Source organism: Leptosomus discolor, chromosome 4 (genome assembly GCF_034619465.1).
Source record: "Leptosomus discolor isolate bLepDis1 chromosome 4, bLepDis1.hap2, whole genome shotgun sequence".
Lineage (NCBI taxonomy): Eukaryota > Metazoa > Chordata > Aves > Leptosomiformes > Leptosomidae > Leptosomus > Leptosomus discolor.
Genome location: NC_141394.1, coordinates 11,258,661 through 11,284,518, shown reverse-complemented (window position 1 = coordinate 11,284,518; position 25,858 = coordinate 11,258,661). Strand labels below are relative to the sequence as shown.

The following is a 25,858-nucleotide window of genomic DNA, read 5'->3' as shown; positions in this document are numbered from 1 at the left end:
AGACCAAGCGCCTTGGGTACACTACATAGTGCTTAGAGGTTGAGTTGGTACGAGCCAAGCCCTGCGACCAGTCAAACGGCTCTTTACAGAGGCACCTGACACAGCAGACCATGAGTTAAAGACAAGCAGAGAGCACCACTTTCATCAAAAAAATATTTGGTGAGATACACGTATCTTGTCAACAGTAAGGAAGCTCTCAATATATATCTCTATTTTTTATATATATATATATACACACACACACACATATACCCACATCTCTTGGTTATAATGGGTTTATAGTGTTCTAACATTGCCTCTTAAACAAGAAGAATGAAACCCCATTATGAAGTGCTATTTTTATAATGATACGTTCCCACTTTCCCAATGAGGTAACACAGTGACAAGAAGTCCAATACCCAGCACCACTCCAACCCTCTGCTGCCTCCTCGCAGCATGTGCAAAAATATGATGGCCCGTTTTCACAGCACGACAGCGAGAGAGTTCAGGGAGGGCGAGCGGATGGCAGATCCCCTGCAAAGCAGGAGAGTGGCTTGCAACGGCGTGAGCCATTTGTCCTACTGCTCTACGCGGGACTTCTGTTGAGGTGGGGAGAGGCCAAGATCGGTATCTTTTTGCACCAAGTCATTTCCCATCTAAGTGACAGCTTGAGTGTGCACAAAGCTTTAAACACCCAAACCACCCTTTAAAGACAGCCCCAAGCCTAATTTTAGTGTTAATAAGCTGTTGTGAAACAACTCTCAGAGTAATGAATTAATGAAGTCTACCTGAAAGCAATCTTACAGAAATATAGTGCCTGCCTAAAGGTAACATTTGCCATGTACTGTCTCAGAGCAAGATCTCAACTCCTGTATGTAGGATAGGAAGCAACTGCAGGATCTCACAACTGGTCTGAGCCCTGCTGACCGTGCTGGGTGCTGGAGGCATCTTTCTCAACACCCAGCCCTAGGCTCTCTTGGGGAAAGCAACAAGAAGAGTTGATGGGCTCATACGTACTTAAAGGAGAAAGCTGCCCTCCTTCTTTATTCCTTTTTAAATACCTCTGATCTATTTTTTAAATCCTTTACTGAACTAACACAGGAAAACCACCAGCCACGAGTGCCAAGAGAAGACGTGAAGAAACAGAAGAGCCACTAGAGAAAGGGATCTTCAGAAAAACACCAGACAAATGTCTAAGGCTTGCTATTTTAAAGAAGATTAACCTTTCTTTAATCCTGTTCAATTTGATTTTATTGGAAAGAATAAATGATCCAGACCTACTTGGTGACCCAGGAGGGAAAGCAACTCAGCTCATTGTGAATAGTCCTCATTGTTTTCCTCATACGTGCGCTGCTTACCTTGGCTGGCCAGCAGCGCTGGGACGGGCATTCAGTGACACCTTGCCAATACTTTAGCAAGGCACTACCAGAAAAACTCATGTCCTTCTTCTGACCTACAGTAGATTTTGTGTATGGAGGTGTTTTTTGGTGCAGAGCAGCAGGATCGGACTTGAGAACCCCCAATTCAACAACAGCATGTGCTCACAGCCATAACAAAGGAAGCAAGAAATAATTTTTATATTAAACAGGACTTTGCTGGAGTGTTTATACTTTGTTACTAAAAAAGCACACCCAGTGCTGATAGTATAACCACGTTCAGTGCCTATAAGCTGAAGAGATGAGGGGCCTCTTCTTCATGGGGGAAGAACAGTGAACATACTCTTCCAGTGATTAAGAAAACGATACGTCTGCTTAGTTAGGTGCAGGAGACAGACCTAAAACTGAGACCATGTCAATGACTAGCCTCTCCCCAAGAGAGATGTGGGCATGGTATTGAATATATCTCCGACTTTCTCCTCCAGGTCAGGCTCAGGACGGTCTTAAATCACATGTCAGTTGTCTAATGTCCACAATGACCATATGAACTGAAACATCCTCCTCTTTTTCAAGTAAAAGCTCCATTCATATTTCCAACAGCTCTCAATATAACTGATGAAGCAGGTATCTAAATAATGACCCTGCGTTACCCATGTTTTGAGAGAGTCTTTACTCTCATGGGTTAGACCACTTGAAACGTGTCCCATTAGCAGGAAGGGAGTCTCCGTTTACAGGAATTTAATATTTTTCAATAGAACTGATGGTGCAGGGAAAGGAAAAACCCTACAGGCATGAAAAACTGCATAGCGCTGGCCTGGAAAGTTTATTTTAAAAACATTACTACATCCTAGACTGTTACATGTCAGCAGATACAAAGCTCTTCTTTAAATAACATCCAACTGTGGCTATGCCCTTGGTATGTCCCAAATCTCTTCAGCTTATTGCTTCTATTTTACAGCGCTGTACAGACAACATAGCTCTCATACTTTGGCCGACTCTGGCCATACCCACCACTGGTGGGGTCCTGCCATCACCCCGGCACCCCAAAATCTTCTTTGGAGCGGCTGACAACCACACCAATGTACCATTCCTGCCCAGGGATGGCTGTGACACGAAGAGACCTTGTTCTGCCGATGGCTGGGAACATCCACCAGTGATCGCCTTACACGATAAACGCAGTAATAGGGGCTTGTCAGATCCAGAGAAACTTTGCCCGTTGTGATAAGGGTGAGAGGGATTTGGGCTTGGATGCAATAACAGTGCTGTGCAAATTAAAATTAGGTCCCAGCTCAGGTTCAAGTAGCAATCCTCAGAGAGGAGGCCCTCCCAAATTCACAGCCTCTGCCCACCACAAACCTGAGCTCCCAAAAATATGCAGATACGTGTGAGACCTGGTGGACCCGTTCTGGCCACCCTCATTTTCCTTTCCATGCTGATGGAATTCATAAAGTCCTCCCTTGTAGTCTATGACAGAAGCGCAGGAAGAAAACTGACCACAGTCACAAAGCAGCTGTCTCCTTAAAAACAGCAGCAGATGACAGGGACTAGGCCTGTGTCTTTGAGGGAAGAAGGTGGCAGGAGGACAATTAGATTTTAAGAGTCATTTGACGCTAGAAGAGAGGTTTGAGTCAGCTGGACTTGAGTCTGGGACTTGTTTCTCTAGAGAACTAGAGTTTGTGAAGTGAACAGCCATTTGGAAGCATCACCACCACCAAAACCCAGCAGTTTTGCACACCAGCTGTAAGGCAGCAAGCAATCAGAACCTTCTGCTGGCCCAAATGATCTTCCCAAACACCTTGTTTAAAAAAATGCCAGAAAGAACGTCTGCCAAGCATCCTCGCTGGAAAGCATCCTAGGTGTTCCTTAACATCAGAGCTGGGGACTTGTTTTAAAGCAATGAACAGTTTTGTAGCATGTATAACCATATTTGCTGGATATAGCTGCCAGCATACGTTTACCCTATGCAAGCAAACAGAATGACAGTCATCAACTTTTCTCCCCCATTTCTGACTGCGTTTAATTTAATGATTTCTCATCTCCTACTGCAGAAGCAGAGCATGCCAGATGGACAACTGAAGAGGACAAGCAAGTAACTTCATGTTTGTGGATAGATGTGTACCCTCTTTCCTTTTCTAATTCTTCAAATGTCAGGGTCTTGCAGAATTACCAAGGCAAATGACACCTCTGGGGTTAGGGCTAGTAGATTCTGAAATAAACTTAATCCAGTCCTTTACTAAGGTAGACCAGTACTACTAACACGAGGGCAAGGTTAAGAAGGCAGCGAGACGTTGTTTACACCAGTAGTCTTTACAAGACAAGCTTTGACTAGTCTATACATCCAAGTTTCCTATGCCATTCTCAAATGTTTACAGTTGGAGAGTGAAGCTCTTGCAAGGAAAGAGTAAAATACTGTAAAGGTTTTAAGAAACTTTCAGTTTTATGTTGACACAAAAAGGGTCTTTAAACAAAAGTTCTGCCTCTCAAAGAGGGGCTGCTCTAATTTCTTCCAGCTCCAGCCATGTCTTTGCCAGATGAGCCATGGGTAGGATCCGATGGGTCTAGAAGGGAAGGGGTGCCTGGCTGGTTTTGTGAAATCTGACTGTTCTTGGCACGGGATCTGTTTTCGAAGGAAAAGGGAGGAGCAATCCCAAAGCTTCTCATGTGGGAATGCTTCAGGCCACATGATGGCGAAGCCAATCAAAATTAGTAAGTGCTTACTGAACGAGACTCTGTGAGTTGGCCCTGCACAGGGTTCTTGCTTTAGGAGAAAGGCAAACGCTGTTTGCGCAATGCTCAAGACTTTCAACTGAATCAGTGGTTTTCCTGGCAAAAGCTCTGTGCTAGTTAACAAAATAAATATTGTTGTTGAACACCAGCAATGACGTTTCTGAGGTGGCATGTATGTTCAACACTGCCACAGGCTGTCCACCATCTCTAGCACAGAAAAAGGACCAGGCAGCTCCCTGCACGCGGGCAAGACACAAAGCACACCCACCTTGAGCTTGTGCTCCTTCCTGTTGACGATAACAGCTGTGATTTGCTGGTCCATGAAGATGAGGATAGTCACCAGCAGTGCAGGGATGGCTGCTGCCAGGTACACCCACCACGGGTTTCCTCCAAAAGGTGGGATAAACCAACCCCTCTCGGGACTGGTTGGCTTTTAAGGGCAAGGAAAAGAAAGCTGGCATTAGAGCCGCAACGTAGGAGTGACAACATCCTAAATACACTTGTACTTCCAGCAACGGGGCTACAGGGGTTTGCGACAATTTCACCCTTCCCATTAATAGCAACAAAAGGTTAAAGGTATGGAGGCAGGATTTAGGAGCTAAATCAGCCAACCAAAGTGATGCTTATACAAATGATGTCATCTGAGTAAAACGGTCCCTTCCAGAGAGCTGACTACTTTCCTGTTTTGAGGGCAAGTCATTTTATACAGGGCAGACGGGTGGAAAAGGAAACCTCTTCCAAAGGCCACCAAACAAGCTGACAATGACATACCTTGAATTCACTTGGCACAATTAGTTTTGGTGTGTCCACACCTACCAGGGCATCTATTCCACAGAAAATCAAAATGGACAAGATAATGGCAAAGTCACTGATGAGCTTCCGGGCCTGAAACAGAAGTTGATATCATAATAGTAATCAGCACTACGAAACACCATTTCACCCATGCTTTAATCTCTATGTGATACTCCAGGCTTGCATTCGGTGGCAATACAAGCTCATCATTTCTTCTTTTGTAGAAACAAAGGCAAACACTGTCGTGTCTGGTGCTATTTGCCTAAATGTGCCCTGGTACTTTACTGCATTGTCTGAAAGCCAAATGATTAAGCCTAAATGAAGGTACAAAAAACAAGCTTAAGGAGAAAGAAAACTGCTTTTCTAAGAAACTCCCACATGAATTCTTCGAGGCAGTCTCACTCATATTAGGTTCGACAGCAGCCAACAACCACTGGTATGGAGACCTAGTTCCTCTGCAGCAGTGTCTGCAAAGACTTTTCAGGATCAGCTTCCAATATTGACAGATATGGAACATTTAGAAATAAACCTAAAAAAACAGTGACTTTTTTAGACATATAAAATATCACGTCCTTCTGTTTGCCTTCTGATCTCATTCTTTAGCGTCCACATATGCATGTTTTCTATGCATGGCTTTTCTGACACGAGTCAAGCTTCTCGTCTTATCACAGGATTCCTAAGGTACGTGGCTTTAACAAAAAAAAAAAATACTGTGTTATCCCCAGACTCCATTCTTTTAATATGATCAATTTTTCAATGCAGATAAAAAAAAAAATGGGAAAGGGAAGAAATGGTATTTTACACCAGACAACGGAAACAGTTACGAACTTCCCTTTAGAAGACGGGAAGACCCAAACTTCCATGAGAGCTGAGACACTCTGCATGATTGGCAGAGATTCCACTGTTTTCTGTTCAAGTAATAAGTCAACCTAAACAGGCAGGAAAACAAACTGGGCTCCTCAGCTAAATCCTCAACATGCCCTAAGAGGGCAACTCTCCTGAAGACATCGGAATATCACAACTTAAAGCTTCCACTGGTCAGATCCTGAAATTTAACTGGGCAGGACCCACTGTGCTTGTTTGTATCTGTGCTATCTTTCCAGTGCTGTTGTTCCTTCCAGGTTTCCTGGGTTCACATGGTTACAGAGAAATTGAGCTGCATTCCAGCCCGGATGGAATTTGTTTCCTTTTTTATTAAAAATAATAGAGGTTCAATTGTAACCCAGCAGAACAGTAAACATCCATGCAGGACAAATCCCTGCATGTCAGAATGCCAGAAAATGGGAGTGGGGGGGCAGGTCCCAGAGAGAAACATGGCTTTGGACGCATGGAAAAGGCGAGCTTGCACACATGTCGTGGTAGTTGGGGAGACAAAACAAGCAGATGCACCTGAGAGGTGCATGTAAGTTGGCTGTAAGTCTGAACAAAATCTTGTTTAAATCAATGCAGAGGTTTTTCACGTCATCCTAATTTTGCATCTGATCCTCAAAGAAAGGGAATTTCTGCTTTAGGTCGCTACTGTCACAGGTAGACCAGGCATGGACTGTAGTAGAGTTCAATTTTTGCATTGACTCCCGAGTGTTTCAAACGCTATATGGTAACATCAAAGATGTGCCTCTCTTCTCCTGTTCTATACCATAGCTCATTTACCCGCTTGTACTCAGTGACAAAGCGAAGGGCTTCTTTTGTCCTCCCCACATACTCCCCCTGGCTATCAGCAGGGAGACTTCTGACAACGATTAATAGCCTCTCTTGGTCATTTATCTCTGCAGAACGGCCATGCATCCTACCTCAGAGTGAGGACATCAAGTTAAGCTGTGTATCTGACACTAAAAATGGCCAGCTGAAACTGTATTTGCCTGGAGGACTCTTCTAATTTCTTCACACTGATAAGCTACATCATTGCGTATCACAGCTTGGAAGTGTTGTCTTCAGCACTTTTAAAATCACTGCCACATCCCCACGACAGATTATGGCTCGTTTTGGCTCTTCTGCTGCCTTACTCATGCCCTCCAGAAACCCTGGCAGTGACAGCTGAGCAAGCCCAGACATACCTTGGTTAAGTAGTTCCATGATTCTATCTCAACCAATGCGACCTTCCTTCCATGCAAAGCATTTCTCCCTCTGTGTGTGACAGCTATACCAAAATGATCTTTGCACTCCAAAAGAGTAAAGAAACAGCTTGAGTGAAAGGAGATACTTACAGTGGTTGGAAAATACCGACTGGTCTTGAATTTCTTCAGGGCCATGGAGCAGGTGTAAGTGCCAAAAAAGAGGATGAAAGACATGAGGGTGATGTCAGGGACATATTCACAGCTGTTGCCCACAAGTTGTCCTCCGTATTTCAAGCACTCCTTCGTTGTCAGAGATGACCAGTCAATGGTGGTGTTGTACTGCATTAAAAAAAAAAAAAAATAGAGAACAGTTCCATAAAGCTGTGCATAAGCTGCTTGTGCTAGGACAGGAACGAGGAAAAATACTGAGAGTTTTCAAAAGGAGGCACGGCACAGAGGCTAAAAATCCCTGTGCTTGTGTGCAGACAGAACGGCTTTTAACCTGGACAGAGGATGGTATTACCTGGAAATGAGGACAGTCTGGGCCTCGGAAAGAAGACCTCTGCTGTGGTCTGCCAGACATGCTCTGCGTTTCCTCCAGTGGAAAGGCAATGCTGGAAACCTCACACAGAAGCTGGAGTGGCCTGAGACCACCTCTACATCCAACTCCCTGCTGCTTGCTCACTGCAAGCAACACCAAACCCAAACCTGCTTCCCTCGGCTCCAGACCAGCACTGTTCCTACAGCGGAAAATCTCCCTCCTTGCCCTTTCTAGAAACAAGGCTTGAGCTCTCCCAATGCCCGCTGGCAGCTTCTGCACACACCGTGCTGCACTGCAATTACCGCGAACCATGACACCAGACAGAAAGAATATTTTAAAGTTACTCAAAATGAATAAACCCATAGAGAAGAAAGAGTATTTTACTCCAAATAGTTAAGTTATAGAGAACTTATCACAAATGTGGGCACAGACTAATTCAGCCCAACTAGTAATTAACCAGAAAAGCATGTTCTTTAGGCAAAAGTGCAAGGCACAAAATATCCTTTTGTTTACAAGTGACATTTTCAAGTAGGAAAGAACCCGCTGTAACTTATATTAGAAATCTTGAAAATATCTAAGGTACTCGCTGAAGGCAAAACATTCATGGCCTCATGTTGCATCTATAAGTATCTTGGTCATGTGTGTACACTGAAAAATACATCACATATGCCCCTAGACTGGATGCTTAACAAGTCGTGGTCTGAAGCTGCATGTAATAAATTGCAGCTTCCCCAGCAAATATTGTGAATCCCAAGGGCTGAGGTGTGATTTTGCTGACGCTGATGGTGGTAGGGAGAAAAAAAACAAACAAAAAACATCAACAAACCCTCCAGCTCTGTGTTGTTCTTTGACAAGGCGCTGCCACATTTGCTCTCTCAGCACTGTCCCTCTCCACAGCACCAGGCAGCAGCACTTTGTCCCTCTGCAACAAGATTGCTGCAGATCTGCCCTGACTGCTAACTTCAGGATGGCAAACGGAGAGGAGAGTGAACACGGTTTTCAAAGCAGGGAGACAAACTAAAAAACCAAATATTTGGGGGCATATTTTACATCTTGCAATTTTACATAGACAGAAATAAGCACCAGAGAGTGTTTGATAGGTAAGATTACCACCCGGAGTATCGGAGAGCAGAAAGAAGAGGGCATCCCTCTTCTCTGGGAGATCCCCCAATGGGATCTTGTTTTGTCCTGCCACCAGCTTCCTGGCAGGATTTGTACCAAAGTTGCTCTTCCCCTTCCTAGCACCCTCATCGTGTGTCCCCAGACATTTGTTTTGCTTTGAAACTCTAAGGCATCCAAAAATGGGCCTGGAAACACAGCTAAGGTCCAGGTGGGATGAGGGCTAAGGCAGAGCATACCATGGGGAGAGCACAGCCCCCTGGCTCTTTTAAAAAGCAGGCAGAGAGACAGAGTCAGGACTGCACAGAGTTCCCTCCAGCCCCACTGCATTGCAGGAACGGTGTTGCAAAGCAAGGTTTTGGGGGAGGAGGGCTAAGATGCTGAGATGAGTGTTCTAAGAAAGGACAGCCTGAAAATGCAACTTGGGTTGATGAGTTGTTTTCATGTCGCCTTCTTAGGCATTCCTCTCCTCTCCCGAGACTGACAATCAAAGGCCAAACCCACAAAACCCAAGAAGAGTTGTTCTTGTTAACAGAACAGAAGCAGCAACGGGCACCCTCCTCCTGACAGGTGGATGTAGGTGTCCCGACAGCTGCTCCTCACTTCCCCAAGCATTATTTTCTGTGGTGGGCAGCTGAACAAGGAGGCCCTCATTTCCAGTCCTTCCAGAGGCAGCCAGCTCAGATGCTCAGGGACCACAGCCAGCCGACGGGGGAGGGCAGGGAAGAGGGCAAGGAGCAGTAAAAGGCACACAAGCTGCAGCTGGGCCATCAGGAGACCTATTTCTTCACCCTGAGACCAACCTGCTTGGGGACCTTGGGCAAGGCTCTTGCCTTCAGGTTTGTGTCTCGTGCTCCTAGTGCCTGCAGATAGCGTGCCCAGCTCTGAAACCATTCCCTTTCTGCTGGGCCACTTGATGCCACACAGGAGTTGGCCACCACATGGAAAGAAACACAGACAGGTAGGACCTGTATTCTTCAGAAGAAAGTTGTCATTCTGTGTCTCAGTTTACTCCCTGTGCATCAAACACAAATGTATCTGACCCAATCAAGCTCCATTTCTTTCTCCTCATCATCCAAAGCTCACCACTGGAGTGAAATGTGGAAAAGCCAAGGATAGATACAGAAAAATCAAAGAACGGGATAGAAACAGGACCTTCCAGAGGAAGAGCTGGCCACAACACTCCTACCATTACAGCCCTGGACAGAAGGATCTGGCTAATCCCTTGGGAGAACCATTTGCATCCTGCCAACACACACATATCAGACTGCAAGAAAGCGGGCGCTATTAGCCAGTAATTAATATTATCAAGTTGTGCCCACAGTATTCTGTACCCAGTACCACCAGAAATCCCTGCAGGATCAAGGGAGCATGCTGAAAGGAGCAGTGTCCCATTTTCACAGCATCACAGGCAACGAGGGAGTGTGAGCGTGTGGGTTTTCTTGATGCGATTGATTCCCAGTCTACTGGCACGGCCCAGCAGAAACACACGGCATTTACAGCCTTCAAACACCGTGCAACCCCTGCCCTAGCAAAGGGCACTTACCATCTCTGTAGAGGAATAAAACAGCTCATTGGCTGACGGCACCGCTGTCCTGTTAAATAACGAGCTATTAACTGCAAGAGAGGACAGGAAAAGGAATACCGTGAGTGTGGTGCTGAAGCAGCTAGGGAGGAAAGCAAATTTCAGCTATTAAATCATTTGTTAACTCCATCAAACTGTTCGCAATCTCTTTGCTCAAGTAAAGTGAGTAAAAAGTATTGTTTCAGAGTGACTCAAAAGCATCAATCATCAATCACTTGAAAAATGGAAAGAAAAGGCTAAGTGAAACATAATTCAAACCTAACTGGGGTTTTTTTTGGAGTTCATTGTAAAAAAAAAAATATAGAAAACCAGACAGACAATACAATATTTCATGGCTTTTCAATATTTTTCTAACAATTTCTGGATTAAAATAAATATCCACAGAACACTCCTAATTATTAATTTAAAATTAATGTGCAACCCCAAAGATAGCCAGAAAAGCAAAATGCATTTCAGAATCCAGTACAAACGTTTTCTGAGTTGAAAAAAAAAACCAAACAAGATAAGGAGTAATTAAAATCAACAGGATGGAGATAATTTCTTTGAAAAAAGGGGCAGTGTTCACTGTGACAATGATACGTGTTTCCCTTTTGTTTTCATGGGATCAGAAATCGTTTATTTGAAATTTCATTTAGCAATGCAATCCTTCCTGAAAATAGGCTTGTCAACTATGCCCTCATGTTTTATATAGGTTTTGCGTGTACTTTTATGCCTGATAATATTGAAGCTGTACTAAAATGCTGCATAGTTCACATTTGTTTAGCTGAGGAAAGAGTAAGTGCATTTGTCTTTCATACTACTGAAATCATACTAGGGTCTAAGTCAGTAGTAGGACATCTTTGTATGTAGGCAATCTTTCCAGGGCCCTCAACAAGTACGATCTCCTGGATTTTGCTGTGCCTCCAAGCATTATTGTAAATTTTGCCACTGGCATCTTCCTCGCGACGACAAGGATCTCTTTGGAAAGGCCAGGTACGGAAATGCCTATGCAGCCTGGGTGGGCATCTCAAGTCCAAACCCCCTTGGCTTGGCACATGAGGTGCCCCATTGGTGTTCAAGCACACTGCCCTGACGCTTTGCTTTTGGCTAAACAGTTGCTACGTGGATGCTATTGCTCCTGAAAGTGGAAGAAGCATGGGTTTGGCTGCTGGTTTTGCCTTTTAACTCCTTGACCCATGTTGTAAAACATCGTGTGTTTGCTCAAAGACACAGACTGGAGGTGCAAGGATCAAAGGCAAGTCCCTGTGGGACACACCAAGTAATTATTGCCAGAGCACACACAGAGATCCTGTCGGTGATTTCAAAAGCATTATTTCAAGGTCCTGCAGAAAGAGTGGTGGGGCTGGTGAGACGCTACTCCCCAGCTTCCCGAGGCCCCTGCAATGGTAGTGCGGGCACAACCCACTGCAGAAACGGAGCAATGCAAGCTAAGGGCTGACGCAAAACTCTGGAGCCAAATCTTAGTGATGCAGAGATTAAACCCAACAGTAAAAAGCCTGAATCAGAGTACTAGGGAAGAGGAGTCAGCCTCACCTGTGGCATGACAAAGATCAATAAGGCTTTACCTGCACTTACGTTGGAAAAAAAACAAATAAATCTCCCTCCTTCTCCAGCACAACCCTTGACAATTTATCAACCACTGCTTACAGTACCCCAACATCAGCAGACAGTATCTGCACTAGAGGAAAATTGCTGGGAAGAGAGCACCAGCTGCTGCATTATACTTTTTTTTCCCCTACAACCAGGCATCCCCTTTTGCTCATCTGCCACGTGTATTTTTATTCCATTTCCTGATGCATGAGAGAAAGCTTCCAAACTTTCAGGAAGGAAGTATTAGCATAAAGGATAATTGATATCCTAATGCTCTCTTGGTATCTGCTTACAAAACCCGCTGCTGCAAGACCTTACAGCTTTGTTTCGAAGACCTTCACGGCACCGCTGGGATCGCAGCTTGATTTGGGTCAAGTTCAGATCTCCTTGCTTATCTTACGCTGTGCCATGCTCCTCAGTGCCTCCATCCAGAGCAAAAGGACAAAAAGCCCACCCAGCTGCTGGGACACAACTGCCCCTTTCCCCAAGCTCCCTTGGTCAACTGACAGCGTGCTGAGCAGCTAGCAAATATCCCCAAAATGCAAGGATGATAGTCTGCCTCTGCTTTGCCATCTTATATAGGGCTTGAAAAAAATGCAGGACATGGAGAACAAGGCCACTTAGGTGCCATCCAAATTGAAGCAGAACTTGATCAACATCCAAGTGCTTGCAGAGATCCTACATTTAACAACTACCGTAAGCACACAGCTCCTAGGGATCCAGTTCCTGACCTTTTCCACAGAGGCAGCCAACATGAACCAGAAGCTTTTCCTGTTTGACAGGTATGTCGAGATAACCTGAAGTTTACTTTGAGCACAAACCAAGTTTCTTACTCACTCCTCGTTGTTTGAAGGATCCTAGGAGTGGTCACAGCTTCCTTAATGGTACGAGCCAGTGTATTTCTGTTTGTATTTGGGTTTTGTAGCCTTTTGTTCCCGGTTGCGTTGCCAGATCTATACGTATGCTGGCTATACCTGCCTCGCAGCCCACGCTCTAGTGATAGGCTGAACTTCCGCTCTACCGAGGAACTCTGTGCTTTTCCACTCATACAGGTGGCCAGGAGGTGGAAAGCCACCCATGTTTGGGTAACGCCTTGAATAAATCCAGCTCCTGCATTTGATGAAATGTCACAGGAGTGACCTGGCCACCACTTCTGCCCCTTCACAGACTTCCCAGAGGAATGCCATTCAGAATTAACAGCCACATGGGTGCAAGGAGACAAGGGTACACAGACAGCTTCTCCTCTGGTAATGATGCTCTCATGAGGAGTCCCAGGAAGGTCGGCTATTCCAGTTTGCATGCAGGGTGAAATTCACCCCTCAGCTTCTAAATAAGGCTAAAATAGGATACCTGAAGACAACTGATAAAGGAGGATTAATCTACCTGTTTATTATCTGGACTGCAGCACAACAGAAAAAGAAAGCAAGTGCAATCTCCCATCTGCAAATTGGAGAGCTAATTAAACATTTTCTTACCTGGATCTAATGGTTCACAGGCACAAGAGTAATGTGTGATATAGTCCACCTTGAACTCAGAGTTGATTGGGTAATGATCTGCCAGCTTGATCATCTTCTTGAATGCATCATAAATGAAGATGAAGCTAATAAGGGAGGAAAAACCTTCTTCGGTGAAGCGGGTGAAGTACTTGACCAGGAAGCTGGCATCGGTAGCGACGAGAATGAGACACTGGAAGGCTGACCAAAGGCCGATCCAGAGACGAAACTCCAGGTAGTCAAAATCATTGTCTCTGCAACAAGACAGAGGTGGCAGGAAGGGAAAATATCGGGGTCAGGTAAATCCATGCAGGATGGTGACTTCCCAGTGGGAAGTGGTGAACGCGCAGCCCCTGAGACCTGTGCTCATTTAGACTCAGGGGGAGTGTTCCAAGAGCTAAGCTCTCCGCTTTCAGCCAGCCAACTCCATAAAAGTATGCGGTGTAGTTTAATAGCCCGGGTGGCAGAAAAGTAAGCAGAAGTCATTAGTCTTGCTTATGTCCCCACTAATAAATGCTACCAGTGAATTTAAACTCTTTCTAGGCTTCCTGGTAAAAATCCTCCCTTGGCAGACACACACAGAGCTGTAAAGGCCCAAACATCCAGCTGTCCAGACCAAGAGCAGCTCAACGCTGTCAGCTTTCCACCAGCTGAAAAATGTAACCACAGTTTACAAAACTCCTTCAGAAAAGCCATCTCCTGCCAAGCCTCACACTCAGGAGCCTGCATTTCCATCTCTCAGGTCCTCGCACTATCTGCAGAAATCTAAATATCAACAGGAGAAGATCAAGAAGTACCAAGCAGAAGACGACAAACCCTGGTGCCAGGACGTGGCAGGCTATGGAGAACAATGGAGCGAACTCCATCGTTCCTTCCTGGGAAGCTTATGTGTCCTTTGTTTGCTGTGCCCTCACGGTGCAGAGTCCAAAGGCAGCTTTTAGGACTGAACAAATGCAAAAAGTGAACACCAGAGCAGATAAGGCTCTGCAAGGGAGTTTACTGCCTGTTCTGGGGAAGGGAGCGGGAGGTGGTGGGGCCAGTAGCCCCAGCCAGCCAGTCTTCCCTGAAAGCCAGGAGCCCTGCAGTGTTGAAGGACAGAGGAGAAAGGGCAGTTTCTGTGGAAAGTCTCAGAGCAAAGACTCTAACAGTGTCAGAAAGCTCTGGGGAGGGGATGGGGCCCTGGAGTTTAGTCCTTCCTTCCCCCAACTATGTCAAGTGTTGTAAGAAAAACTGAATGTCTCTTCCTGTGAGCCTGCATTTAAATAGGAAGCAGCAAAAGCCGTCTTCAAGATGCCTCAGGAATGCAGGCTACAACAAATAACCACCCACAGCTCTAAAAAGTAATAGCAAAAAAGCACCTTCAAGTCCCTCTCCAAGGCACGAGGGAGGAGGAGATTGCTAGATTGCCCTGCAGCAGGATCCCTCCAGGCCTGTTTGTGGCAAGAGGACAGGTGTGGGTTGGCGTCGGCTCCTCCAGAGACCCACGCGTGCCTTGGAGTGGGGTTAGCTCCTAATGCCAGTGTGCTTTTACCTCAGCAGCAAAACACCTCGTAGGGTGTTTGCAGCCTGGCAAAACTGGAGGCCTTCAGAGCTAGCTACAGGCTCGTCCCACCATTTACTTAAGCCCTGACTGCAGACAGACTTGCACAGTAATCATGAAAAAATGTCCTTGCATCTCCCATGTACCTGTTTCCACACACTGTTTCCAGGCAGACACAGTGTGCTGTCACACCTCGCTACCCTTTGGCAGCATTCAGCCGCAGGCAGCAATTTTCCACGGCACACCCCAAGCACCTATCCCACCACCAGCAGAAACCCAGGCCAACAGCAGGGCTTGAGGGCAATTTTCTAATGCCTGGTATAAAACTGCAGAGTGAACAAAAGAGCACCTGAGAACTGCAACCTTGTGATTGTAAAATGGGAGAGAAGGCTGCAGACCAGGCAGGGTGCCAGCTAAAGGCTTGCTGCTGGGCAGTGTCATGCATTTCTGTAAGGAACCCGGGTCAGATGTCAGGTACACTCAGACAGGGTCATGCATCTGCATTCAAACCAAGTCTCTGCAAGGCTTTCTCCTTATTGTAGATACACATCTCAGGGAGGACTTCAGCCTCCTCACACTGAGAGTCTGACCTGGAAGAGGGGTAAGGAGCAAGGAAGAAATGAAGCAATGATTTAGAAAAAGAGGAAAAAAAAAGAAAAGACCCCAGTGACAGCTCTTTGAAATATCCGGAGTCAGTGCTTTGGAGAGCAGGAGCTGCCATCCATCTGACTGAGCGTGGAGAAGAGGGATGGCAGAAGCCTGGATGGCACCCTCACTGCACACCATTAAAGAACTTCAAAAGGTTTTAAACTAATTTTTTTTTATTTTTTTTTTACCCCTGAAAGTCCTGCAGCATTTCTGAAGCTCACAGAGCAAATGAAAAAGCACAGGACATTTCACATACACAATACAACAGGCGAAGTACTTTTGCCATGATCAATCTTCCTTCCGAGGTCTCTGGAGGGGAAACTTTCCCAACAGCCTGCACCTCCCTTCCCGCTGCTTCCAGCTCAGAAACCCAGGCTCATCTCACAGCGGGTATCGGAGAGACCCTGCATGGGAGCAGAGCTCATCAACCAGCAGGAGAGTTAACCCAGAGAGTCCTGTAGCACTGACCCACTCTGCTGGCAACACAGCCAGCACCGCTCCTGTAGGCTCCCAAAGTTAGATGCATGGCTGGGTATGCGAGGCTTATTTAGATCTCACACACACACACACACACACACACACACAGAGTCAAACTTCAAATGAATCAGTAGATGGGAAGTCTTTCTAATTTTGCTCCCAGCAGGGAACAGGGTGTTGTGAATATGAACAACCACAAATGCATTATCGAAAAAATCACAGTGCTTGATTCCAATTTCCTTGTGAGAAAGACTCCCTCAAAAAATCCTGCCGTTCTGCTCCAGCAGGTTGTTAGGACAATAGCTTTTATAACCACCACCTCCTTGGGTTAAAAATAACCACCTTCTCCCTCCCAAAACCATACTAAGTGTTTTTCCATCTTGTTTTTTTCCTTCTGCGTGCCGCACCTGGGCTTAGACCTGCCCACCAGATGCAAACTGCTATAGCATGTCTATTCCTGATTTTATTCATTTATTCCAGTCAAAGAAAGAAAAGAAAGGTGCCCCCCTCTTGCTCTGCTGCAGAGCTCTCACCAGCCGGGCAGCTTCCAGCTTCCCTCCCCGGGCTAGTCTAATTTTCTGTCCCTTTTTCCTAGCCTCCATCCCTCTCTGCCTGTGCTTCAAGGCAGGGGGGAGAGACGGGCCCAACGTCCACCTCCTCTGCCCCTCTTTGGAAGGATGGAGCAGACTGTGCTGAGGACAGTGGCAGTCCCAGGGCCAGGCAAGAGGGGACTGCATTGCATTTGAAGGTGCAGGTCATCTCTCCATGGCCTCCTTGACTCCAAGATGAACTTTTCCCTGGCTTGGCTCTGTCTAACAGCAGTCAGAGCGCACTGGAAGGCCATTCAAGCTTCATACCCAACAGTGCTGATGATAAATTAACACCAACTTTGACAACGCAGCAGGAGAATCAGACCCTGCCTGTTTCATCCTGCCTTGCACTATCTTCACACACACTGCTCTCACTGCCACAAGTACTATCAAGTGAGCTAAGTAACCAAATTAAATCATCTCACTACAAAAGAGTCCAGTGCAGCACTGTGTATATGGGATCCCATGTAAACAAGCTGCCTTAGCAGAAGCTCTGTACCTCAAAAGACTTCTCCAACGTGTAGGGTATTCACAGGAAAGACATGATTATATGCTCTCAATTATTTCTAACTACCCACAGAGATTAAATAGAATAAGGAAGGAGATATAATTAAACAACCAAACATATACCATGACTCCTGCCTTATTGCAACCTGCAGCCATGTTCAGCTTAATAATTCAATAGACCTTTTCTAAAAATAACCAAACGGCCAAAGAGCTGTTCCACATCACAGGCGACTGCTTTTGAAAGAAAGCCTAGTAATGCCTTAACTCCAAAAGCTCCTGGTTTTGTGTACCGAAACACAAGTCTTGCACAGCTTGCCATGCTGTGAATGCTCCCTGATAGGCGAAGGGAGGGCTACAAGTGATTTGGGGTGTTTTCCTGTATAACCTAAAATGATCTCCTTGCAAAGCACCATCCAAAGTATCAGTAGTCCTACATGTAAAATCATCAATGAATATGCACGTAAAGTCATAAATATGCTGATTCCTTTAGGGATTCTCATACTATTTTGTCAGCATTGCAGATGTGGGAATAGTAAATGCAAATACCTAACAAAATGGGCTCCCTTTAGCTCTGGGTGTCACCTATCATCACTGCATCAACATTGACACGGTGGGGAGAGAGCCCAACCTCTTTATACCAGTTAAAAGTCATAGCTATTATTTCAAACGAGTACTGACTGAAGGACAAATTTTTGGTAACCTTGAGACCTGTGGGATTTTGTTAGTGAAATCACGGAGAGCTGGATTCCTTTCTTTGCTCCTACGGGAAATACACAGCAGCCAGGGAAACACGTGCAGCTGCCGGGGGAGGAACAGCACACTGACTGTAACTAGTGCAAACCCCTCACTGAGGACAGACTTGCCCAGGAATTTCCAAGAGGCCCCAAGGAGATAGGCACCACACGGGGCAGCGCTCTGGGACATGCGTGCCTATGAAAATCCCTGATGTGATTGCACAGCCGTCTCCACAAGGAACAAAGAGATGTTTCATTTCATGCACTAAATCCCCTCCTTCCCCACCGCTAGCCATCTCATTCCCTAGCTAGTATTTCATTAGCGTGAGGCATTCCTCCCCTCCTCCACCCTGGTACTTACCTGCTGAAATTAAAGAGAAGACGTTCAAAGACAAGGACAGGTCCTGTGCTGCTCAAAATTGTGAGTGGCTGACCAGCAAAAAGGCAAAATATCGCGCCGGTGACTGCTGTGCCCAGAAAGCTCTCCAACACGCCCTGTGGTAGACACAGAGAAGCAAGTTCTACTGAATAACCCTTTCTACTAGCACCGCTGCAAGAAAATGAGTAGTTACACCAGTGACCGGCTGCCTGCTGCTATGTCCAAGACTAAGGGAAGACCACCTTCTGCTCTTTCCTGCAGCTGTACACAATGATATGTTCATCCCACAACACTCAGAGTCAGGATAACCAGTAACCCCCTTTTGTTATTTTTGAGGCTCAGAGCTTAATTACACTATATTCCATTTCATATCTGGCAAGGGGAGGAGAGTGTTTTCAAAAAGCACTTAAAGGATTTGAGAACTCCTTGATCATCTCCCACATCTTTGACAGTAAAGACACATGTTTGCAGGGCTCTTCAAACAGCCACGGCAGAGCATGGCTAGAGGACAGCGTTGACATCCTCCAAGACAATGGAGGTGGGCTTTTTTCTTCTTTCTTCAATTGAGCAGACATTCTTTCTAGATAAACTTGATGCCTCTCTTTTAAGTAACTGTTTCAGTAAGTGAAACGCAAACCAAACAAGGCTACTTCATCCAGCAGTCACATGTTGAGACCCAAGTTCACCAGATGTCACCAGCAAGTAATAAATTCCATATTTAATGGGCTCTACAATTACCTTTGGCATATGCGGCAAAACAGCTTGGATAAAAGAGCATGCTTGATACATTCCTGGATTTTCATGTCCAATTATAGCTGGACAGTATCTACTTTTAAACTGCAAAATGTGGGTGAAATAGACGACTGTGTATCCCTCTACAGGAAAGGCAGAATTCGCTGGACCTTACCTCGTTTGCTCTTATGGAAACTAATCTGTTTACACTTGACTGAGTTTTAAAGGAACAACAAAAGCATCAATTCTTACTGATTAAGATGTGCCTAGGTGTCAGCATCACCCTCTCCAGGAATACTTACCCAACAACCAGGGGCAGATTTAAGTATAGGCCTATGTGCTTCGTTGTAGCTGTGTCTGAATCATCAGCCTCATTAATACTGCACATGCTGAGCAACCAGCAATTAACGGCACATGCAGATCCTTCTTTCCATCCATGACAAACTGCATAGTCAGGGCTGCAGTTTTTCTGACTTATCAGTGGTAACGCAAAGAATTTTAATGAAGTTTTGTGGCTTTCTTTCTTGGAAAGACTCAAGTTACTGTTTATACTGAGGAAAGTATATTCAGATTGTCATATGTCAAACCAGTATGTTACCATGGAGAGCAGAAGATTTTTTTTTTTTTAATCTACTAAATTACTAGCAGAACTTCAGAACTTTCTCTACAGCAATCATAAACTATTTTTCTGGCCACAAATGTTATCTCAAAACACCAGTGGTCAAGCACTGTTGTGGCTGGGTAATGAATGCAGTAGTATGACAGCTGTACAGAGAAGCAAAAGGTGACGAAGGTTTAAAAGCCGCCTGTTCTGACACACATTCAGTCACTTGTCAATCTAGACAGGCTGCTGTAGAGTGGACAGAAACAACCTTGCCTTGGCACGAGGTGACATCCTTGGTCCTTTCCGTTTCTAAGTGCTACTGGTGATGCCCACCGCTAACAGCCCTGGCCCTTGCAGGGATCAGGGCAAGGGAAAGCCACTTGCTGGGACACCCTGCAGCCTTCATACCAGGATGGCACAGGTTCTTAAAGGGGACACAGATGGGAGTCTATGGGCCTTTGCTTGTTGCCTTTTGACAGGGACTTGTGAGGATGCTCTTGGGGCAAGGAATGGCATTCGCACAGCTGATCCCCTTCGCTCCTCCCGCATTACTCATGGAGAGGGCCCTCGCGGCCAGCGCATCTGGAATCTCTTTTCCCTGCATTCTTCCACGCGTCTGTAGCTAAGAATAGTGTCTTTTCTCAGAAACATAAAACTCTGAAGTGAGATTTTAAAGAAACGTAGGCCGTGGCAGGCTCTCTGGGGCAGGCAGCACGGGACAGGCGATTTTTAGTGCCTCACCCAGCAGTAGTTGTTTATAAGAAACGAGCAGCATGATCTGTGACGTGGGAGCCCTCAAAACACTGTTTTCTATGAGGACAAAACACGTGGGGGAAAACTTCTAGGTGTTGCTCCTCAGCTGTAGGAGCTGGCATAACCTCACATTATGGAGTATGAAGATTCAGTGCAGCTCATGCTCTGAGATGTCTTACAGAAAACCACGCTTCCAAACTTTTTCCCACTGCAGGAATAGGCAATGGTTTGAGCAACACTTGACATGAACCTGGACTCTGATCCCACTGAGCAGCTCCTTGGAGGAACAACTTGAACCAGGTGCCTTGGGATGTTTCACTCTGGCTCTGATGATACAGGGGCATTTGAGAATGAAGAACGCATGATATTTCTCTTCTGTTGAAAACCTGCAGTCAAAACCCTTTCCAGGCACCCGCAGCAGCCAAGAGACCTAACACCTTTTCAAACAAATAATAATGAATAAAGGTGAATAAAGGTTTGTTGAAGGAAGATAGCAAAAGAAAAGTCAGTTGTGTCCAAACTCTCTAAACTTCTGATCCACCAGTGAATTTTTCAGAAAAAACTGCTAGTACTTCAATTAAATCAGTACATAAATAAAAACCCAGTAAATTCAACTAGTGGGTGTAAGATGGAAGTTAGTAAATGCTGAAGTGCACAAATCAGAAAATAACAGACAATGTTTTCCTGCATTGAGCCTTGGCTATGTTAGGAACTGACTTGAGGGATTTGTTTTTTCTAGCAACAGTGATGATTTTCCCTACTCCACTTCTGTGAAATGAAATTTAATGCCAAAATTGCGACAGGGAGCGGGTGGCCAGGGGGTCACATCCACAGACCACCTTGCTGTCAGTGCTCCCCCAACTCCCTCCTCACTGAGCACAGACCCCTGAGAAGCAAGGCACAAAGCATTCTACAGGACTTGTGTGTTGGGTCCTTCTGCTGCTCTTGGAGTTTTTGTCATTAACAGCTACACCGCGTTTGTACTTGCTGCAGAGCTTCCCCATTACCAAAGCGGTACTCTTAACTGCAGAGCATCGATGGTTTCCCTTTTCAACATGGAGACTAAATCACTGAGCTCAAAACAGGCTGTTCCTGCAGCTTTTGTCTTTCTAGGGACTTTTTTTTTTTTCCTCCAAGCAATAGGAAAATTCAGACTGGGTTATATTCCAGAGAAAACCAGGAACTAAAGGCAACCTCTGTTTTCTCTTCCTTCTGTCTTCACCTCATTGTGTCTCCCCTCCCATGCAGATCGCAGTCTCCGACACACTTTGGCAAAATGAGACTGTCACATTCAACAAATTAATACCTTTTACATCACAGGAAGGCTGCACACTCAGATATAATCCCATCGAGAAGGCTCCCAAGGTTCTTGGAAGAATAGCCTCACCCCAGCATGAGAGGTATTAAACGGGAACACGTCTATGCATCAATCCCTGACAGGTGGAAGACAGCAGAGGGGTCCCCCAGGAACACAGGGATTATGGGCTCTTCTCCAGGAGACTCACCTTCTCTTATCACCCCTCTCTTTCCCTGGTATATGCTGCAGGGCCTGGCAGAAGAAAATCTCTCAAGGAAAGAGAGGCGGCAGAAAAGAATAGCTGCAAACTATGACTGGGGCTGTGCGTGGCCACGCTGCCAAGGAAATCAGGCCAGGCCAGCCAAGGGCCTCCTGGGGAGGCGCTCTCTGCTGGAGACAGGGGCCGAAGGGAGGTATCTCCTCCCCTTGCAGAGCTGACCGTCCAGTAGCCAAACCAAAAGACAGCAAATGCATGTGTCTTACTCCAACAATAGGAGCCAGTGCAAGCAATGGGACTGTCACTGCTTAATGGGGTAGCAGTTTTACCCTTTGTCAGATGAATGGCGTATTTTCCAACTTCCTGACATGCCAGGTGCTTCTTTTCTAAAAAATGCCTTTTTTTTTTTTTTTTTGTGAACACTAAGAAACTATAGGGTCACTTTCAGCAGCAAAAAAATGTTTTGCTACTTGATAATATGTGTTCATGGGATGCAAAGGTAACAGAAAAGACTTTTGGACACAATAAAGTAATTAAGGGCACTGAATTTGGAAGCAGGTAACATTTCCCCTTCCTCCGAAAGACTGCACCCATACAGATACAGAGCAGACAGACTGCTCTGCTGCTCAGTGACAGGAGAGTGACGCTCACTGGTGGATCCTGGAGGTCTTTCCATTCTCCTCTTCCATTTGCTATTATTTAACGTTGTGCATGATGCGTTTGTTTGCATGACTGCTGCAGAGCTGAGTTTTGAAAGGGATGAACTGTATTTGTACAGGGGAGAGGGAAGTTTGGCTCTACTAGCTACTGAACCTTACTCTAGCCTGTAATTTATCACAGGAAAGCATAGAGCTCTGGATAGGTGCCCCCCTTTTCTACAATTGGTTTAATTAAACCTGTGTAAATTAATAATTTGGTCATTGTCACTATGAGCTTAATTATTGTTAGCAGAATCAATGTGTCTGCACTGAATCTATCTAAATACAACCTCCTATGTTTTCTTCCTCTCCAAAAAGCCAAAGGAATCCTGAAGTGCACTGCTACAGCATAACTCTGCTCCAGACAAACATGAAGGCCCTACAGCAGTGTTAATACAGAATCCCTCTCCTTTAGGGTCCATCTAAAACTGAGCCATCTTTTGAAGCCCCTAATTCTGTCTTCACTGCTGATCCAGCTGGTCTCTGGATATGCAATATGGTTCTCAGGATCTCATCTCCACTATTCCAAAAGTTGTCTTTCTGAAGAACTTGCTTTTTTTCTCTGTGTCGAATCTCCTGATTTACTATGGATCTTACGATTTTCTTTCCGCCAGAAAGGCCGACATCCAGGGATTGTAAGAGTCATGCAGAGAATACAGTGCTAAGCTCTGATGACATGGAAAGTCTGAATCAGGCTTAGTAAACTTAATTGGACTGAAACGGTACAACCAAGACACAAACACAGAGAGCAGATCAGAAGAACTTCTCTATATAGAAGGAACAAGGACCTTCTCTCATGCCTGGCCATCTTTCAAACACCATTTAAGGTAACAAAGGACAGCTGTCCAACAGCAGAGGAAGCAAGCCAACTTTCAATGGAAACGCAGGATACCTCTGTTCATTGTACCCAGAATTCAAGCTTTGTCGGTGGCCAAACACCCCTCTGACTGCAGACAGCAAAAGACAAATGATGTATTTGCTGCTTCTGAAAGCTCTTGCTAACCTGCATGTTTTCCGTAGCATCACCGAGCAATCCTCCAAAAGTGATAGCATTGGTTACTGTGGCCAGGTAGATGAAAAGAATGGCTGAAAGGGCTTGAATATTTAAAGCGTCGTAGAAGTCGCTGGCGAAGAACGGTGCTTTCCTCTTTATGTCTTTGATTAAGCCACCACAGAATCTGAAAAGGCAAGCAAGAGAAGACTTGTGAGAAATGTTTTACGGTGAAAGTCACCAAGATAAGTAATCAGAAACGTTGCCAGAAATGAAGTATTATCTGAAAGGAGTGAGATCATCACATTACATAATAGTCTTACTGCAGCTGCGACGGTCCAGGGATATCACTGAGATAATGTTGTAAAGAGATGGTATCTTGAACATGTGGTGCAGCTGGAAGGACACACATTTCAGGAACACAAGCCCGACTTCTGCAACAGACCACTAGAGTTTGCAGTTCAGGAAGCTTGCCTGTTGTTTTTTTTTCCCAACTGTATTGGTTGATGTACTAACATATGTTAACTCTGGTCTAAATCCCTGCTTAAATCTCTCCACATGGCAGACACAATGGCTGGGTGAGCCAAACAATCTGTTAAATGGAAAAATGCTTTCAAGTGTTAACCAGAAAAAGAACTAGAAGTAAAAGCACAAATAAGTGAAATCATCTTGGAGAACAAGAGAGCCCCACTTGCAGACATGTTCTTTCTGTACGACCACAGACAAGACAAGACAATATCTAATTATTATAAACTCCATGTGGCTCTGACATTGCCAGCAAGAAAAATGTTTCTGTTTTGCCTCGTTCCCTTGTACAGAGCTTGCCACCAACTCCAGGATGTTCAGACACTCCGTATGCAGAGAGGTACGTGGCAGATAGGTACACATCACTTTCTGACTCAGAATTGGGATGTATCGACTGCCTTGTACACACCAATGTGTAATTTCAGACTTTCAGATTTTTCTCCTAGAATTTAAACATTCTACTAGATCTAAAAAAATACAGAGTGGGAGGGAGGGCACAATGCTACCATGAAAACCCATGTATTGACCCTGAAATGCTGAGCACGCTGTTTTATGGCCCCCTGAACTGCACTCTCATGCTAGTGGACTTTTACGTGGCATATAAGCAGAGTAATAAAGCAGAGAGTAAAGCCTTGGGCTCCATTACCTTCTGTATTTCTATCCCATAAAAGCCTTCATCTGCAAAATTCAACTACAACAGGAACACCTGGAAAAGGGAACGTCTCTGCTTTTGGCTAAAGCACTTCGAGCAATCCGAGTGGAAACTGTAGCTGTACTTGCCACGTTTACAACCCTTACAGTTCGTCTAACATCACAGACTTTCACTAGCCAGCACCTACCTGGGCCTTCTTTCATTTTTGAGTGCCTCATTTAAGACGCTTCCTAATTTGCTGAGGCTGGATGTTCAGAACCCTTCAGTTTCAAGTTGAGCACTAAAAACCCCAGGACATGTTTTGGGGTCACAGCTCAACCTACACAAACAGCACGTCAGGATGCAAATCGGAGGGAGAAATGGTTCTGCAAGGGAAACATTGCCACCTTGCTTGGACCACACTGGGCGCACGACGCTGAGCGGCACATTACTGACCTGCCGGTTCGTTGCAGTTCTTCACAGTCCCCGTGGCCCCCGCCGCCGTGTCCTCCATCGTGAGGTGTGTCTCCATTCATCTGTACATTTTCTCCTCCAGAGTACATGTTTTTCCTAGCAAGAAGGCAAGCCAAACTGAGGCTCACTGCCTGGCCCGATGGCTCCACAAAACAGAATCCACACACAGCTCCTCCGAACAAGTGTTTCATGGCCTTTCCTGAAGCCATGGTGTACAAAGCAGACTAGAAGGCTGACCTGCTGTCAGCCAGGTGTTAGAAACACAAAGCAGAACCCCAAGGAGTCTTGATAACCACCATGTAGGTTATTACATGCCTACAACTTCACCTGGAACGGTACAGAATTGCATGAACATCCTCCCTCCAGCTACTAAGAAAAAACTGAAAATATCTCTAGCACTTTCTGAATACAGAAAGACAGATGCAGGTCACTTTGGAGTTATTCAATAAACCTGGTGTACTCAAAGCACTGGCAATTCCCATCACCTTTTCAGCACTGATGCACACTGTCCTTCCTCACAGAGCTAGACCTGCCTGCCTCCTGCTATTACCTTTTATCTGAAGAAGGAAGAGACTTGGGGGGCTCTATCCGAATGGCTGGATCCCACTCCCCAGGGGGAAGCACAATCACTTCATCCAGAAATTCATCAATGCCAGCAATCAGGTCCTGCCGGTCCTTGGCTTTATAGGCAATGTCGTGGAATACCTGCAAGGAAAAGAGAGACTCCACGTAGAAAAGGTCTGCTTTTTCTGCAGCCCAGACTCCAGAGCCAGCTACCGAGCTACAAAAACAACTTAATCTCAAG

At 45.5% G+C, this 25,858-nt stretch overlaps 1 protein-coding gene across 4 annotated transcripts in view; it reads right to left on the bottom strand.

The window, feature by feature from the left end:
• The window catches only part of SLC4A4 (solute carrier family 4 member 4), a 234,040-nt gene that overhangs the window by 15,837 nt on the left and 192,345 nt on the right, over positions 1-25,858 (bottom strand). For 2 of the 4 annotated variants that reach the window (XM_086464769.1, XM_086464770.1), the window contains 9 exons: positions 25,604-25,758; positions 25,036-25,149; positions 23,436-23,610; positions 18,114-18,247; positions 13,239-13,510; positions 10,135-10,205; positions 7,079-7,267; positions 4,854-4,967; positions 4,351-4,512 (listed from right to left, as the gene is read on the bottom strand). In XM_086464769.1, coding sequence (XP_086320895.1) covers positions 4,351-4,512; positions 4,854-4,967; positions 7,079-7,267; positions 10,135-10,205; positions 13,239-13,510; positions 18,114-18,247; positions 23,436-23,610; positions 25,036-25,149; positions 25,604-25,758 — 1,386 coding nt within the window. Of the gene's footprint in view, positions 1-4,350; positions 4,513-4,853; positions 4,968-7,078; positions 7,354-7,509; positions 7,513-10,134; positions 10,206-13,238; positions 13,511-18,113; positions 18,248-23,435; positions 23,611-25,035; positions 25,150-25,603; positions 25,759-25,858 lie in introns of all 4 variants that reach the window. The other 2 variants (XM_086464772.1, XM_086464771.1) reach the window with 2 other exon arrangements.